Source organism: Corvus kubaryi, unplaced genomic scaffold (assembly GCF_017639235.1).
Source record: "Corvus kubaryi isolate FWS band 111438036 unplaced genomic scaffold, C.kubaryi_AGA036_p1.0 37341, whole genome shotgun sequence".
Lineage (NCBI taxonomy): Eukaryota > Metazoa > Chordata > Aves > Passeriformes > Corvidae > Corvus > Corvus kubaryi.
The window spans coordinates 4,306,743-4,325,816 of record NW_024581112.1 but is presented as its reverse complement, the minus strand read 5'-3'; the positions used below and the strand labels follow the sequence as shown (position 1 = coordinate 4,325,816).

At 37.8% G+C, this 19,074-nt stretch overlaps 1 protein-coding gene across 1 annotated transcript in view; it reads left to right on the top strand.

The window, feature by feature from the left end:
- ZPLD1 (zona pellucida like domain containing 1) overlaps window positions 1-18,126 on the top strand; it is a 106,713-nt gene extending 88,587 nt beyond the window's left edge. Inside the window, exons 4-12 of the mRNA XM_042031635.1 lie at window positions 1,582-1,802; window positions 4,084-4,265; window positions 4,905-4,977; window positions 8,030-8,127; window positions 8,728-8,808; window positions 9,634-9,805; window positions 11,144-11,252; window positions 14,246-14,275; window positions 16,528-18,126. Coding sequence (XP_041887569.1) covers window positions 1,582-1,802; window positions 4,084-4,265; window positions 4,905-4,977; window positions 8,030-8,127; window positions 8,728-8,808; window positions 9,634-9,805; window positions 11,144-11,252; window positions 14,246-14,275; window positions 16,528-16,703 — 1,142 coding nt within the window. The 3' untranslated portion in view covers window positions 16,704-18,126. The remainder of the gene's footprint in view (window positions 1-1,581; window positions 1,803-4,083; window positions 4,266-4,904; window positions 4,978-8,029; window positions 8,128-8,727; window positions 8,809-9,633; window positions 9,806-11,143; window positions 11,253-14,245; window positions 14,276-16,527) is intronic.
- Window positions 18,127-19,074: the final 948 nt, after the last annotated feature.

Below are 19,074 nucleotides of genomic sequence, written 5' to 3'. Positions count from 1 at the left end.
CTTTGTGTTACATCCTGCAATTTGTTACAATTTGTTTTGTGCATCAGTCCAAGGAAGCGTGAATTCACTTTACCATTTGCCTTTCTGTACTGGTCCCTCTACCTTAGTACACTCGTTAAATGGATCATAATAGTCCTCCTGTAGTGAAAACCAAGGCATGCTGCTTCCTCATCTTTGTGCATTACATTAGTGGGATTATGATTGTGTACAAACCAGGAGAATTTCATGCCAAATCACTTCAACTCCTGTCTTTCCTCCAGTACCTTTCTGCCCAAATTTACACCCAGTGAGTAACATTTATCACGGCATTAGTGCAGGACTGAGTTTGGCCTGTTATTTCCTGCACTTGATTGTTTTGGCTTGAAAGCCACCATTAAAGCTGTCTAAATTAAACTGCTTGTGCTCCTGTACCATGGGGGAAGAACTAGTTCATTAGAATGGAGATTTCATTTCCTCTCTGCTGTGACAACGCAGTGAAACAATTCATTTCAGCAGGCTTAATGGTATAGTATTGACTGAAGTTGTTCTACAATTTTAAATAGCACTTAATCTTTAAGCAGATGTAATAAATTAGTTGTTATGTAAAGGAGTAATGTCTGTGTTTAACACAATGCAGTGTGTATTTTTGTAAAGCACTAGGGGGAAACAGCAGAACAACACCCCAGTCATCTACAGGCAAAGAAGACCTTGAAGAAGAGCAATATCAGAGCTGTAAAGCAAAACAGTCTGTTGCTTGTGCCTGTATCTGAACCTGATGCTTTCCATTCAGTACATAAAAATCTTCAGAACTTTTGAATAGAAGGTCAAATTGTCCAGAGATGGCTTTTGCTGTTCAAAAATTGATCAGTTTTAACAGCTGCTGCTTTCTAGGTCTTTTGTGTTGTCATAACGCGCAGAATGAAAGATTGCAAGATGCTTTGTAGTATTGATCATTGTCTTTCAAGAGCCAACTGATTTTTTAATTAAAGCTCAAGCTGATGGTTCTTAACAAAAACCCTCAAAGCCCAGGAAAAACCAGCTTTAGAGACATCATAATAAATTGCTCTGATATGCTGTTGATTGTACTTCAAAGTCTGCACAGCCTGAGACTGTGATCTCATGCAAAGTGGACGCCAGATAAATCAGAAAAATGTTTTCATGCCAGGTTCTATGCCAGAGTGGGCTGGGAGGCAGAGCTTGGCCTCCTCAATTCCTCAAAATTGCCAGAAATTTCTGTTCCAGAGGAGGCTGCTTAATCAGACTCCAAGTATTTAACCAGTTGCTGTTTTCTACTCTGTTGCAGTGTTTCATTTCATTAATGTGCCACTAGAAGGTTTGCTGGGGGATTTTAGATTAATGTGTTTCTTGCTTGGTTACACTATGTTACTATATTAATTCTTGATTTTTTCTTTAGTGAGGTGGTAGAGTCAAATCTGTTCTTCAGATTTGCAATTCCTACCCTTATATTCTAATATTTTGCTGCGACTGAAGTGTAAAAATTTATTTGATTGGAAGTCACAATGCTAGACTAACTGCTACAATGGTTATATGATGATTACTTCAAATCTTTTTACAGTGTCTTCCCCTGTATTCTTCTTGCAGCTGAGCGAGACATCAATGTTTTCTGTGGAGTACAGACAATTACTATGAAGATAAATTTTTGCACCGTTCTTTTCTCTGGTTATTCTGAGACAGATCTGGCACTGAATGGGAAACATGGGGATGCCCACTGCAGGGGCTTCATCAATAACAACACCTTTCCAGCAGTGGTCATTTTCATCATCAATCTAAGTACTTTGGAATCTTGTGGAAACACTTTAGTGGTAAGACCAAATCAAAGTAGCATAGCTATTTAGGATCAAGTGAATGTTCTTCACAGCATTGTATCTTTTATAGATATTTACTTTGTCTTACCCAGCTAGAAACATATTGCATATATCAAAGAAAACCAGAGAAAGCTGGTAACTTATAATCTTGATTACTACTGAGAAAATATGGTGGGACACACATTTGTCCTCTGATTAGAAAGTATAATTTTAATTTTTTTCTCAAGGCATTTCTAAAACTGTTGCTGACCATGCCTTGGATCTTGCAGAAGTGGAGATTTTCACAGTTTGTGTGTATCACATTGAGTAAGCAGTGATGACTTGTATCAAAGTACCTATGAATAACTTAAGAAAACAAGTGGAAAAATGTATTATTTTTAAGGCTTTTATTCTCTCTGGAATTCTTGTACTTGATCCCTGTCAGCTTTTATAACAAGCCCCCTGTTTTGTTGTTAATAATTTTGCTGAAACTGGGCTGAAATGTTTGATATGCTCTGTGACCTCTTTGCCTTAGACTGAGTTTTCTTTTAAAATTTCGACAAAAAACCAGTTCAGCCAATTCAAGGCTCTCTTTTCCAACTGTAGCAACTCCATGACTTGCAGTAGAAGACCATTCCAGGAAGCCACTTCTTCCTGTTCTTGTGTAGCTGGTCACCTTGTAAACTCCCTGGACTTGCTCTTGGTTATGATCATAAGAGCTTGATGTCTAAAAAACAAAGCAAGAGCCCCCAGTCTGACAAGTCCAAATAATTGTAGCTCCTCATGAAGTCCCCCAACAGGCTGCACTGAATACAGACAAAGTAGCAGCTGCGAAAAATATAACCAAAAATATTCCTCCCATCCTTTCTGTTTATTCGTGCTGTGCCCCAAAATGAAGACAAAACAGGAGCAGGGAGCACTGCTCCCACAGTGGAGTAGTATGTTCCCCTGCATTTCTTGGCAGTGTTTCACAGCAAAGACCTTCAAGCTAATTTTCAACAAAAGTAAAGGGAAGACAACAGTTCAGGCAGAACTTGTGTAAAACCCAGGTCTTTCTGTAATACAACAGACTCAACTTTTTACTTTATGGGAGTAGGGTGGCGAGGAAGTTAAGAGTTGTAGTTGACTGTACTACCTTAGCCTATAGCACTTAGGCAAAACTCAGATCCTGGAAAATTCTATTTTCAACATTTTTGCACCATTCAGCAAATTACGAAGTATGCTATTGGCAAAATGCTCGCCTGTTTCTGTCTTTTAGGTGTGTTTTCTGTGGACAAGTTCCTGCTGTGTGTCCTGTGCTACTTAATGCAAAATATTGCAACTCATGTGCACCTCAGGATGATTCTTCAATAATGAAATTTTTTTTTAAGAAACCATGTGTTCTAATGCTACTGAGAACATCTGTTTTGCTAATACAGTTATACAGCAGAAATGCTACCGTAGAAGCCCAGTGCCATGTTAATTTACCTCATTGTGTATATGCCTACAGACAAAGGAATTTGTGATGCTTCTCAGCTACTTTCAGACCACCCCCTTACCCAGATCAGTAGCTACAGATGGAGTGGAGCTGGGCTGCTACCAGGAGGAAAGTGTCCCTCAGTTTTCTTGAGAGCTGCGTGTTCTTGCAAGCTCTGCACACTCTGTGAGCTGAGCAATACAGAATAGCACGTGCCCATGGATGGAATTTAGGTTGCATTGTGGTTAAGCTTGTATTACTTTTCAGCTCTGTAATTTCTGGCAGTTTATAGTTTAAAATTAAGATTTAGAAATGAATAATATAAACACAACACAGACTCAAAGTTCAGCTATTTGGCTTGTGTCTGCTTATAAAGTACCTTGTTTTTGATGGGTCCAAACCAAAGCTCAACAGTGAGAGAATATTCCTTCTGTGAATGAAATTGATTGTGTATTTACCTTTTTCTTGCATATGGAAGCTCATTGTAAGATAGTACTTTTTAACTGTAATAGAATAGTTTTTCCCAATAAGTCATATGAATTCATTGGGAATGTAGAGAAAAAAAATTATCTACCAAAAGATATGCTTCCAAGATCCATAATTTTTTTCAAATGTTGCTCAAGTCTGTTCTAAGAACAGGGATACAGCTTGTGAATTGTATATGCATGATTCCAGGGAGGTGCAAATAGAACACAGGGAAGTTGTTATTAAACGAAATTAATTTTTGAAGGTTTTAGTGACGATATTTCAGGATAAATTATGGGCTAAACCATCAGTGTCCTTAAGATCTTTTGTTCCACAGTTAAATTCCAGCTAATATTAATTTTCTGTCTTCCTCAATAGGTATCCTCAGCTCGAGGTATCAATGCTTATGGAAATACCTCAGTGGTACAGATAGGTAATGTTTCAGGCTACATTGACACACCAGACCCACCAACGATTATCAGCTATTTGCCTGGGCTTCTGTACAAATTTAGCTGTAGCTACCCACTGGAGTACTTGGTTAACAATACCCAGCTCGCTTCGTAAGTGTGATTTTTCACTTCTGTGTGTTTCCTCCCCATGTTTGTGTAAGCATGTATATGTGCATACCATAACAGCATTGACCATGTAGCAATTTTTAGCTGTGTAAGAGTAAGGGGAAAGGAAAAAAACACCAAAAGAAGAGGGGTTGCAATGAAAAAGAAAATTCTGTAGCATCATTATATGAGATAACGTAGTTTATGAAGAGCTGCTATTATGAAGAGACCCTTAGATAATGTAAAACTTCCTTTAAAATTCAGATGTTCTTCTGAAAAATTATAGCAGCAAAAAAAGGAGATAATTCTTCAAGAAATAGTTCATAAGCTTGTAAATATAGAATGCAAGAGAAAATATTTCTGTGAGTAAACCTTGTACATCATGTAAGGTGGGTTCCTTTTTGTCACTTTGCCTCTCTGCTAATTATTTTTCTGATTCGTGTTTCCATTATTTTCTGCATAGTTAAGACTGTCAGTATTTCCACTATAAATTCCTGTTTCTGAAGTTTATAACCCAAATGCATAAATTAACTCCTTGTGATATGACTCATTGAGTTTTTTAATAATGAAACCCAGCGCAGTATGCAAAACCAAAAATAAGGTATCTTTCTTCATGATGGTTTTTGGTTTCTGGTTTTGTTGTAGGTCATCAGCTGCTATTTCTGTAAGAGAGAACAATGGTACATTTATTAGCACTTTGAATTTGTTGCTTTACAATGTGAGTATAAAACACAGTATGACCTGGACTAAATCTCTGCACGATGTGGGTACAAACTGGTTTAGCAGACCAAAGTATAGATTCCTCTGCATAATTTGCTATTTCCTTCCCGCTCCTCCCATGAACCAAGCCCTTCTTCGAGGCGTCTTTCATCTCTGAATCCCTTTTCCCTTTCTATTTGCATGTGCCTGCTGTCTTGTATTTATATGGCTGGTCTTTGAGGACAGATACATTCTTTTTGGTCCGTATTTATACAGTTCCTCAATTTACTGCTCTGGCTTTCAGTTTGTAGTGCCATGTGACTAATCAATTGTAACAATAGCAATCATACTCCAGAGTGCATACTTTTGTTTGCATTTATTATGTTTCTGAGTGTGTATAGGTGCTTTGTGCCTAAACAGAGAGTACTCTGTAGTATTCTGTAAAATTATTCCAGGCCTATTCCCTTAGCAATAAACTGTAGCCCTTTGGCTGGGGTATTTTTATGTTCAAGCTTCATCAGAGTGTTTCAATCATCCGTGATTGTAGTGAAGGATGTATGTGTTTCAAATCTATAGCCTGATGCATATGTTGCCTTACAGTGTGGACTTTAAAGATTTTAAGGGTTAATAATTATTACAGTTTTCATCCAATGCTTCTTCCTTATGTTTTAGATAATTTAACTCTAATATGCGTTATTGTAAAAGCTTTTACCATGTAAAATGGGTTGGTGACACTAAAACATGAAAAATGCAAGGACCTCTACTTAACATTAATCCCTAAAATTGTATTTTTGTGTTGATTAAAATTTTTACTCATACATTTTAAATACCTGATTTAAATATCAATTTTTCAATCTATCAAGCATCATTTTTGTAAATTATGAATCCGATTTTTTTTGCATTATTATTCATGCCATCATGCTGCTGAGTTATAATTCATGCAACTGATTTAAAAGTCAATGCTTTATGCTTTGAACATAATGAGCTATAAATATTGCAACAGGGCATTTTTCAATGGCATGCTCTAAAAAATCATGTTTGTTTGAAAGAGCACAGCTCCAAATAACAACCTATAATCTGTTAAAATGATGATTATAGTTCTCTCATTTTTAAATAAACCTGGATCAAAAAGATGGGGTAGAATGAGGGTGGGCAAATTTCTCAGTCAAGCCAAGCATTGACTGCCAAATGTTGACTGCCCTTCAGGGCCCAATTCAGCAAAAGAGTCAGGAATAAACGCTGTTGATGCTCATAGTGAACACCTCTTTTCCTTAAGTATCCCATGCCAAAATATGCTGTCATCCTCCCTGCTCCTGTAAGGTTGCAAACTGACCATGAACAGTGCTGGTTTTTGTTCTGATAGCAGTCATATTACTTGCCCTAGTGAGTAGCACTGTCATGAATAATACTGCCAAGGCTGGCAGATTGCAGTGGTGGATATGCCCTCCTGCTTCGCTTCCTAGGGCTGGATAAATGCATGGGGGGATTGTGCATTGCCTGCATTGTTTCCTGTGGGGAGTGCTTCTTCGGGCACCTGCTGTCTTGTGGGCTCCCTTCATCCCTGTTAGCAGTCCTGGTTTTGGGAGAGGCCTCAAGGCTCATGTCCAGCCTTCCTAGTGATGAGGGGTTGTGTACAGATGTGTCTCTTGACTGCAAGCAGCTGTCTTTTCCAAATTTAGCTGTAGTGTTATTTCTTAACATTGACTCGTCATCTTCTCAGCTCACCTCTGTGCTCCCTCACAAAGTGTTTACATTTACTTTGTGATGCTGGTACATGTCATTGTTTGGAAAGATAAGAAGAGCTGTTCTGGTAGACTCAGAGTTTAGTAGCAAAATGGGCTTTAATAGGCTTTCACAAAGCCTAAGTGTCCCTGTGCTTTCATGCCTTTTTGCAAACGTCTGTCTAAATGAATAAAAACTACTATTAAAGAGTAAAAGAGCAACTATGGAATGTAATAGTGAAGATTTTGCACTTCTTGATCATTTACAAAATGTGGCAGAGCTATGTGTTATAGAAATGTATAATTAATTTGAAAGAAGGCAAACCTACCGGAAGGCCTCTGATACTGCACCGATTGGATATTGGGCATGCTGTTAATTTAAAAAAATCACTTGATCTCTGGTGTAAAACTCCTTGTTGCTGTCAGCTGCTGCTTGCCATGGTCTCGATTGCCACAATGAACCCAGTTGAAATCCTATTTACCAGATTTTTTTCATATGTATTAGGTGTTTTGACCTTTCACAAGAGGTCTCAACAGAGTTGCTGTGCTATCTGCATTAGCAACGTGTTTGACATAAGTGATTTTGCCAGATAGTGCATTTTGATATTCTGAATTAATATATCTGACACAGATCTGTTTCATGTCTTTGTTGCTAAAGTGATATTAATGGCTCAGACTTCGAACAAAAAACCCCCAGTAAAACAGCTATATTGAAATAGTAGTATATGTGGAATTCCCAAATTTTACATTGAATACAACTTTCTTGAAACAGCTCTTTTGAAATACTAGAATTTAAATGGAAAAGTTTGTTAGTGATAGTTGTCAAGAAGCCAGCTTCCATAGAAACTACATTTTTGCATAACAGAATGTCTCTGTTCTCCCATACTATATCTTAAAATATATAACACCTCATGGCATTGCTGTCTCCCCTAATTCAAATAAACTTAGCAAACATTCCTGGGAAAGAGTACAGTGTGACAACCCAGTAAAGCTCCTTCTTTAGAAAACCAGAGTAGCTCCTGTTTTTGCCTGCAAGTTCTGCTAGACTTGTGTCTATGAATGTCATTGTCAGCGTCAATGAATGATACATTTTCTTTACTCACTGATCCAACTACCTTGTTAAATCATAGACTCTCCTAAATTATTGCATGGGGAAAAGCCAGTCTTTACAGACAAACTTGTAGGCAAGTGCTCCAGCACTGCTTTTTTGCTTGTTCCCTTACAGAGGGCATAGTAAATGATCTTTCTACACAGAAGGGTCAGAAAAATTGATGAGAGCTCAGTCTGTGGATGCAGATGGGTTGTTACAGTGGAAATTCTGTTACAATTGAGGCAATGTTTGTTTTACAGGATTCAACCTACAGCCAGCAACTCATTATTCCAAGTACAGGCTTGCCTTTGAAAACCAAAATATATGCAGCTGTAAGAGCAACCAACCTTGATGGCAGGTACCATAAAGGGTGTTATTTCTTGTCTTGTCAGCTTTTCAGCTCTTGTTACTTATCTGATTTAGAAGCATCTGTCTTTCCTCATAGCTTTTGTGTTTCAAAGTAATGGTGGGTGTTCAATAACCACTGCTCTCAGACGGAGGGTGTCAGGTCCTTGACAGTGAATGCATATTTTGCTTCAGTTCTCACATGAAAGTTTTCCTGAATGATACTTTAAATCCTATATTGTTTTTTTATTTTAGAAAAGGCCACTGTATGAGAAAATCCAGGGCTTTTAATTTAGTGGGTTGGTTTTGATTTCTAGTCCTATGTGGCCATGATTTCTGAGAGGAGGTGTACAGTGTGTGTTGGTATGGTGGTTGACTTGCATGAAACCAAATGATTTCGTTTATACAATTCTGCTGCTGTGTTGTGCTCTTTAATTTTCTAAGTAATTGGAGAAACAGGACGACTTGTATGTGATGTGTTTAATACAGTTTCTCTATAACAGCCTGCATTACTGTTTGTATGCTTTCCTGTACTGTCCTTTCATCTCACCTCACTCACACCCCCAGTCTTGCATTGCTGCTTCCCTGATCTATCACTTTACTCCCTGTGCAGGTGGAATGTTTTGATGGACTACTGTTACACCACACCGTCTGGCAATCCTAGTGATGATCTTCGATATGATCTTTTCTTCAGGTAGGCCCTGTGCAAATCCAATATTTTGTTGGTCCTTCTTTAAAAAGAATAATTATAAATCTCTTCAATAGTGGTGTCTTAAGCTGCCTGGAAAGTTTAAGCATTATTAGCAGGCAGGCCAAGGGCTAGGTTTATAGCTAACATGTCAGAACTTATTTGTGTGTGAACGTAAACATAGAAGCAAGTGCAAAATCATAAGAATTATAAAGGTAGAAAAGTATATGACCAAAATAGTTCTGATAGAGATAAAATAAACTCTCAAAGTGAATGGCTAAACTGGCCTTTATTTTACCAAAGGTAAATGTGGTGAATGACAGTGATATAAAACATCAGAGACTCCAATCCAGGAAAGTAGTTAAGCAAATGATTAAATATAAATAGATGCTCCTGCTTCTACTTCCTGTTATAACATTTATTTGAATTGGAGCGTTGAAAAACATCTTGGCAGTATCTCAGATTAAATTTTATCTGTGACACCTACTGGAGCGATACTGTCTTCATTTGGAGTTACCTGTCTATACTGGTTAGCATACCTGATTGCTTTTTGCTTCAGGTCTCAAGTTTCTTTGGGCACTGGAATTAAATGGTACCTTGGTTACAGCTGCAGTGCTGCAAAACAAAGCATAGTGTTTTCTTAGGAATGCGCTTCAGCACAGGGAGCTGCAGCCTAACAGGCAGATTGTGTCTGCAGATATTTGCACTGTGTTCTTTTCCAAGGAACTAAAGCATTGAACTTGCTGCTTAAGTCATCTTATTCTCAGCTAACAGCTTCAAAATACTAACAGAGCTGCTCATCCCAGTTTTACTCTTCTCTGCAAAAACTAGCTGTGACAAGGATCCGCAGACAACCATAATTGAAAACGGCAAGAGTCAAATGGGCCGGTTTTCCTTTGAGGTGTTTCGCTTTGTGAAGCACAAGAACCAGAAGATGTCGACAGTCTTCCTTCACTGCGTGACAAAGCTGTGCAGAGCAGATGACTGTCCCTTTCTTGTGCCAGTAAGTTCTTAGTTATCTGGATATAAAATAGGCACACTGGGGTTCTACGCACAAGTTTTATGGAAGTTTGGATGGCACAGAATGAAAGCGACTGGTAGGGACTGAAGTAAGAATGTTTTTTGTGTCTGAAGTAATGTGGAACAACTAATGAAGAATATGGAAATGAACACTGTCTGGAGTGAACATTTATCTGGAGATAAAATAATACTAGACCTGCAAAACACAGGTTACTGAATATATGAGAAATGACTGCTTTGCCTTGTGGTCTTTAGTTTTTAAAAGTAAGAATTCTGAGATGGCTTTCAGGTTGATATTCTTAGTAGTAAGGTATCCAGCATCACAGTGGATGAGGACAAATATCTTAAAATAGAATTTATGGAAAACTTAAAGCTATAGGAAATGCTGTTATACTGACAAGAAAAATCTGTGAAAGTTTCTCATAATGAAAAAGATACTATGCCCCTTATACTTTATTATCATCTCCCTTACCATTTGGAAACTATTCTTTTGTTGAAGTTCATGAGGTTATGTCTCCAAAATGAACTAGTTTTAGGAGTATCAGGGACAACAAATATATTTTGAAAATTGAAACATTTAAATAAACATGTAAACACAAACTTCTGTGATGTCTTCAGAACACAGCATTGTTTCCTATCGAATGACTCCCCATTTAGAATTTTAAAGTGCTGTCAGTCCAGTATACTTCTGAAATTTTGTACATTATTTCATATGATGTTACCCATTTACGTAACACATTTCGTTTTGTATTCAATTTGTGTTCTGAGGTTTTTGAAGTTCTTTCACAAGAAGCTGAAACTGAATAAATGCTCTTATTTGAAGCATGCTTGAGTACCCTAGATTAAGGTAGATGATAGGTTACAGATGTCAAAGGCGGATTACAGATGAGAGTGCTGGGGATTTAATGTGAGTCATTGCTATTTAGAACTCCATGGAAGATGTGCAAACCCTCGCTCGAGAAGCTTGCTAGAATAGGGATTGTCAAGCAAAACAGATTTGTTGGGGAAAACTGTCTGTAAACATAGCTTTGGGAAATTAACTACTGAAAATTTAATATACTATAAGATGGATCTTGTATGCAAGAGCAATGTAGTTTGGTAAACAAAGTGAGGCAAAATACAATGGGAAGCCAGGCATTTATAAAATACACTTCTAGGCAATATTGTAGATGTTTTTATTGCAAAGTAATTTAATGCATACTAAGAAATAAAATCAAAGTCGTAGTATTACTTATCAAAGAGTTTATATTAAAGAAGGAAGCACAAAAGGCCACAATTATGTTCCATTCTGAATCTGTGGTTGTTTTGATTGACCACTCAGATCTGCAGTAACAGAGAAAGAAGAGACACTGGTGGAAGGACAACTTGGAGCCCTCAGAGCACATCTGGCAATGCTGTAATCTCTGCTGGCCCCATCATTACAAGGAGTGGTAGGAATAAACAGTCTTTCTCTATGGAATGCAGGAATTTCAGAAACCTGGGGAAATGTTTTGTAGTTTAATGTAAATTTGCAGTGACTTAAAGGGTGAATTCTCTGTTAGTTTGCTGTGTATTTTTTTACAAGTGTTGAGTATTTTTTTACTATATTTTTTACTACTTTCTTTGGTAGGAATTTTGAGCTAGTATTTATGCTTGGCTCTCACATGCTTCCTCCTCCAATAAAATCATGGTGGGATACTGTTATACATATAAGGCCATTATAAAAGCCTAAATTCAATGGATTGACTTCTTTTTTTGTCAGATTTCACTGAAGATAATAGAATTTAAGGTACTGTGTTCAGTGTTGCAATTTAATTTGGATGGATAATGAATATTCACTGTCACTTTCTATTCACCATTTCTTCCAGCTTCCCTCTGGGTTTTTATCTACATGTTGTCTAAAATTAATGCACACTATTCTTAGCCTTCAGCTATAAGAAAGGAATGGGACAAAACCATTGTAAATTTTAAACAGTGGGCTAAAATCCACTGCTTTAAATTGAGGGTAAAATTCTATGATTTTCATTTTTATTGCTGAAGCTTTTAGGAAAAAGAAAGAGGCAGCTCTAAATGCAACCTGCAGTCTCTGAAAATAATTTATGTGACTGCAGTTTAAATTTTAGAAATTGCAGGTATTTATAAGTAGTTGCAGTTAAGCAACTGATTTCAGCCCTCTTAGATTTAGGATACTGAGAGTAGGACTGAAGATGGTCTAGGAAAACGAATTTAAGCACTTGAGAATAAAATTCTTCTTTAAATGACGAGTAGTTGTCTCCATCCACAAAGAGAGCAACTGACCCTCCAGAATGGGGAACCACCTTTTAGAACAAATAGGTTCCATTAAGAGCAGCATTTCTGCAATGAAAATCCGTAATTTTTTTGCATTATACATGGTCCATTTGAGCTGCTGCTATCAGATTAGTCAAGAAAAAGTAGAACTAACTTCAAAGTTGCACACATGAGTATATATGGGAAATGAGTGACGGATTGGCTCAGCCAAACACACATGCTGCAGTAGTGCTGCCTTAGGCAAGGAATGGAAACTAGATACAGCTTGTTATATGAGCAACCCCTGGTAGGTAATATAGCTCATGATTCAAATGCTGTGAATGCTATTTTTACAATTCAAAACAAAAAGGATACTTATCAATTACCTTTAAATACTGCATAGCTTCAAGCAAAGAAATCTGCCCATGGATGTTTAATGGTCCCAAAGAAAGGATAAACAATTTTGTAATTTCATGGCAACAGTTGAGGTTGTTTAAATGAAATCATGAATAAGACTGAAAAAGGAAACTATTTTTTTAGGTGTATTCTAAAAGTGGGTGGGTAAAGGTTTTTTGATTTCTCTATCTTCATAGTATGCTTTTGGAGCATTCCACTCATGATGACAGAAGGATGGTTTAATGAGAAGTACTTGAACAAAAATGGAATTCAATTCTAAACTCTGCCACGAATTTCATGAGTGACATTGGGCAAGTCCTGCAATATGATTTGCATTTCTCTTTTTCTTTGGGAGCAGAAAGAGGGAATTAGTCCTGCTGTCACTTCCCATTGTGAAAATAAGCTCATAAAACCCAGGAGGCTTATGAATACTATAATTAACAAAATAAAAGGGGGAAGATCGTGAGAGAACTTGACTAAAACTATCTAGATGATGAATAAATTAGGATAAATTTGGATAATTTTGGATAATTTTTTTTTAAATTTAGTTAAATTTTCAATGAGGAATGCCAGGGTGTAGCCTTGGTTTGTAGTGGTGATGCATGGAAGTGCTTACACTATTTTCAAAGCCAGCTCAGGTCTTGCTTTAGCAGACATACATTTGTCCTGAGCCCATCAAACCTGTTGCAGCTGGCTCGCTACAGTCCATATGCCAGTAGCAGGACCGCAGATGCACAGATGTGCAGCCACTCACTTCCCTCATTTAGGGTGGAGCTGCAGCTGTCCTGGGGCTGGCCTGTGCACATCAGTGCCTGCAGAGGCTCCTCAAGGTAGCCAGGCCTCCCCACAAATCCTGTCACCAGCTGTCCTGGCAATGGAGCTGCTGATGCAGCTGCCTTGGTAGGAACTGAATAGTGCTGCTGCAAAAGAGTGATGGTCCTTCTCCTGTGTAGTTCTGGACTCATATTTCCAACGTTTGGCTCTTTCCAGAGAAATGTTATACGTTTTTTGTTAATCTAAAATGAGTCATTACGGGAGCCGTACACAGAAGAAAATGTTTTAGTCTCTGTATGGAAACAAAGCAGCTACTTACTTGGGAAGTTGAAGTTATGTAGCTTTTGATGGATGTCTCACTTAAGCTTAGGAGACAGCGGCTCAAAACAAATGTGTATGTGAGCTGTGCTTACAAATTGCACAAAAAACTCCAAAATAGTGACAAGAAATGTAATTCTGAAATGGACACTGGTAAGTAAGCAAAAACTGAAGACAAAATACAAGTGTTACCCTGAATATAAAGCCACTATGGAACTGCCAAGAGGAAAATGAGCATGGCGAAAAGAGCTTTTTGGTAATAATTTATAGTCGCTGACATGTTTTTTCTTGTAAAACTCAAGTTTTTTCCTATAGAGCTGTTTTATAATATGATTAACAGTGAAGGGACTTGCATATAACATGGTGCTTATGGTTGTATTTTTACTGAGAGAGACAACAGAACTGGTTCCTGATTTAATAATGGTGTTGGTTTGTTTTTCCACTAGACATTAAAAATATTAGTTAATATTTTAATATCCATTTAATATTAAAAATGAAGCAATAACATGCAATTAATGTTATTGTCCATATTCTAACAGAGATGCTAAAACCTGCTAGTTAATGTGGCAAGTAGAGCTGATGTATTTTTAAAATAAAACTATGACTATTGGCTTTTGTGTTGCAAGAGGGGAGGAGGTAGGCAGAGGTATTTTAAAAATATAACACATGCCATTTTTTTTTTATATAGATGAGACGCCAACCAACAATTCACAGCTTGGTAAGTTAATCAGAATTCCAAGAAACATAAAAGAGGGTTTATGAGGGAAGCAGAACTGAGGAGATGAACCATTTTGATTAATATCTATGCACTGGGGTTTTTTTTATTTTTTTGCCTTCTTTTTTTTTTGCTTAAATGAGTCGATACCAACATGCTGAAAAAAAAGCAATTGGTGAGCAATTGGAATTCTCACTTTAATTTGTGTACCCAGCACCATCTACATTGCATCTTTTAATTCCTATGATGAAATAGAAATGAAGATCTGATGCTACAGCATACGAGGGTGAAGGGTACGTTATAGCCACCAGATACAAAACCAGACTTAAGCAGTAAAATTTGCTCATGCCACACAGGAGCAGCGCAGGAAAATGGTTATTATGGAGCAGTCCAGCTCAGTTCACATTTCAAAGCCAGAAGGTCAGAGCTTCAGCTCTTGTTCTCCTGGCATTTAACCACACAAAGAGGCTGTGGAGAAACTTGGATAGAACTTGTGCCCTGCTAGGGCAGTGAAGGAAATAGGCTGTGGTGGAGATCAGCTCCTTAAGTTTTAGGCTGCTGCTCCTTTGGGCACTTGGAACACTTGTTTCAGCCTATCTCTTACTGTTCTCTCCTGGTAACAAGGAGTGGCTGATGGATAAGAAAGGATTATTAGCTCAGTAAATATTACATTATCCTGCAGCCGTAGGGAGGAGAGGAGAGAAGATCCCAGGCAGGAATTGTGCAGCAAGATTGATTTATTTAATTATTTTATAAACTCTTTTATAGATCTTTTTCTTCGTAGTCTAATCAGACAAAGGATCAGCCACCCCCTCAGTTGATTGTCTAGAAATCCTAAACATCCATTGTCAAAATATTTTTCTACTGTACCATAAACAAAGTCCTACAAGGTTGCAGGTGTTCATAGTTTATAGAACTTTTGCTAATCTCTTTGTGAGAGAAAAGTATCCCATGGGCTTAGAAAGCAGCAGGAAAATTCCTTGCTAACAGCATTTTTGTATCCACAAAGGGTGATCAAGGTTATCATTGGGTCATTCCACCTTGAATTTCTTCATAAGAGGACTGAGTGGGACAAGGAATCTATCCTGTCCTCTGAACTCTAACACTATTTGTTCCTTTCTTTTCTCAACTTAGAACATATAAAAGCAGCTACTCTTCTTGCCTGTCATGGAAACAAAGTTCTTCCTGTAATTAATTGCTCCCTGGTGTGTTACTACCCATGGATATAATTAAAATAATAAAAAGCAAATTCTTTATTTGCTGTGTACAGTTTGCTGTGTTAATGGCTGCTACCTTTCCTTCCCATCCAACAAAAGTAGCAGTCTCTCCATCCCAGAGCAACAGCCCTTCCTTTGCCTGTTGCTGTCCCAGTGGAGAGCACAGAGGTAGAGTGAGGTGAGATTACTGCTGTAGTGGTCAGAAAGCAGCACAGTGTTGAGAAGGGGAGGGTAACCAGATCAACAGTGATGATTTCCTTTCAGCTTGGATGAGGAGGGTAGGATTAATGGTGTTGAGGGCAGGTGGCTGCTTCTGGGAGGAGAAGTCTGGTTTCTCACATAGAGACTGTACTGTCATTTCACCTCACTCTCCACCACTGGTAATGGCAAATGCTTGTTGGTACTCAAATGGTTTTTTCCTCTCCTGCTGGAAAAGACAGTACTGCCTGTGGATGTACGTGGCCTATTATCTCAGAACAGGTCCATGAACAGCTTGTTGAACTGCAATAAGCATTAAATATGTCACCTTTTTATCTGACGATTGATAAGCATATGAAGAAGCCCTCTCTGAAGGTGTACAACAAGCTTCAAGAATGTCTGGTATCTGGTGCCAGATATGTCTGCCCATTTATATAAACTTTGAATTGAGATGTAGATAATGATACTGGGGGAGAAATTCTTTCATTAACTTGATTAGGCCACAAATCCTTATATGTCTACCTTGTTAGCCCTTGGATAATGATAGTCTTGCCTTGAATAGCACAGGTCAAGGTTGGTCACTAGCAGATGAGGGATAATACCTTAGAAGGCATATGTCTTCAATACCAGCATGACTGGTATTGAAAGAATCAATAACTTATCAAAATGTACTTGGATAAGCTTTATCCAAGTAGATGGGTGCTCAGTCTGAGGTACAGTTTTAGTTCCTTCACTGCAATTATACTGTGTATTGGGTGTTGGAAGGGGTAGGCAGAAGTGTTTGGCACTCCTGAGAGATTATAACCAGATCTTACCTGAGCATTTTTCTTCTCCTTACAGCTCACCCAAACGGACCTCCTTTCCAGATGAACACAGTCACCAGTGCACTGATTTCAGGCATTGTCATCCTAGGAATTTCAAGCATTTTCTTTTTTGTATGTTCTCTAACCCTTCTGCACAGAAACTGGCCCAACAGTTCAGCCCTGAGTGGCATCTGGAACCCAGTTTTCAACTGAAAGTGATATGTTTGCACTTTTTGTTTGGGGTTGCCTTTCTCGTCTGTGAAATATGATTCCATTAAAAAGTAATATTAAGGCAACACTCCAGTGGTATCCAGCTTCTATTCCAGCTATTCTGTATTTGTAGATTTGCTAGATGTTGTTGTGTAGGTAAGCAGCAGTGATGTTGGTAACAAGCCTAGAAAATGTTGAGAATCTCAATTGTGTTTGCGATCAGACTGCATGACATTTGCCCATGAATGTGCTGACGATAGAGCTCATGTCTTCATCTTCTCAGTAAGGTCTAAAAGCTGAAGATGCTGCAGATGAGAACCTTTCCAAGCATGCCATTTTTACACAAAGCCTGACACATTCAGAAAAATTCATAAGTTCATAAACACCTGGTAAGATAAGGATAACTTCTTTTTTGTCATTACATTTTTCACGAAAACAAATGTGTCTCAGGAGGAATTTGTTTTCAGCTGTATTGGCTAAAAATAACCCAAGAGAAACTTAGAACAAGTGACTTTTACTTATTAATAATTTGGAAACATTTTCTTACATTTATTTTCCATTGACTTGTGGAGATATCATGTATTGAGTATTGCCCAAACTTTCCTCACAGAAAATTATTTTTGGAGCACAATTTTTCAACTGAGTAAAACTCTCACCAATATACTAATTGGTAAGGGCAAGTTTTGCCCCATGAGTTTTTCAGTTCTGAGATAAAGCTTTCATTTCCACATGAAGAGTCATCAAAATCAGTTCTTGTTTCTTTAGCAGATTTTCTGCATGAGTTAGACTTGTTCACTGCATGGATGAGGGGAAGAGGGCAGCTAGAAGGATACCAGGCTACAAGCATACTGTACTGTTGACTGTAGTTAATCTGATAAACATCAGACTTACCTGAAGTGAGTGTGAGTGGCAGGTGCCCTCAAACAGGAGCACGAGGCAGTGGCTTAGCTGTGTAGAGTAGACAAAAATGCTGGTACTAGAGAGGCCACCATAAGCACAACATATTAAGCTGGACTGGATAGACAGTTGGGATTTTGGTCACGCATACAGCAGTTAAATTTCATTTTTCAAGTACTGTACATATTGGCCTAGAAACACCTCATTGATATTTATCATCATCCTGTGTTAACTGTGTCTGTGTCTTCACTGATGTGACAGAACTGGCTAGTGATCAGGGCTTTTTGGCTCTCAAGGCTAAAGACAAATACAATCTTGTTCTCAGTTTTCTCTGATCTTGTAAATGCTGTATAAAGGCCTGTTGTTTGCAAATTCCACTGTGCTGTAGGGCGGTATCCCTAACAACCAATACTGTGCCTGTTTTCCTCCAGTCTTAATACCTCAGAAACATTTTTGCACTTCAGGGGTTAGGTCTGATGACATGTAAAACACGATTGTTTAATAAAATTATTTTAAACATTTCAGAATGGATGCTTTGTCTGAACTGTTTTCCTCTCCCTGTCCAATTGCTAGTTTTGTACGTGCTTCCAGGGACTTCATTCTACAAAGATGAAAACTGGACCTGCTTTTTTAAGTTGGTTTGGCAAAAGCTTTCAATATACAGGATAAATTAATATAATTATAGATTTACTGACCTTTAAAGGAGTGTGGTAAACTCTGGAGATTTATATTCCAGCCTGGGGATAAATAAATTCAGATAATCTATTTTAATTTACTAATAAAGACAACCACAAAAATTCCATTAATGTAATTACCACTTAGTAAGGAGCAGCTTTATCTGAAAGTTTCCAGTGATGGAGATAGCCATTACCATGCTTAGAAAGTTGTTTCAGCAGTTAATTGCTATCTTCAGTACTTTTTAAAAGACTTACTAATGTGAATATGCCATTTTAACTTACCAGCCATTAAAAACTGTCAGGCTAATATCTGCTAGAGAGAGAGGGAGACCCTTTTTTTAACACAAGTCCCATATGGTTTGACTAAGACCACAGAAAAAGAAAGTGAATGGTGTTGGAAATAAAAAAGTTGCTTATATAATATCATACTTGTCCTATTTGATTTCTCAGTGTTTCTGGAAGACAGTTTGTTGTTTTTCTGTAAAGAAATGTGTTTCATAGTAATTAACAAAGTCTTGTTGACCACATTTTTTGAGGCTCGGGAAACCTATTACAAGAATGGAGTTGCTACTCAATAATGTTATATGCAAAATGTGATTCTTAAGTTTGTTAATATTTCTGGAGTGGTTTGTTTTTGTGAAGAACCAGGTAAGATATTTGTGTAACTTTTCCTCATGTGGAAATTCCTAGGTACCAAAGGGCGATCTCCCTCTAGCTAAATTAGTGGACAGAGTTCCAACAGTCATCTGTAGGAGTCATTGCTGCGCTTGCTATGGACTGTGAATGTGTTTGTCTCCATC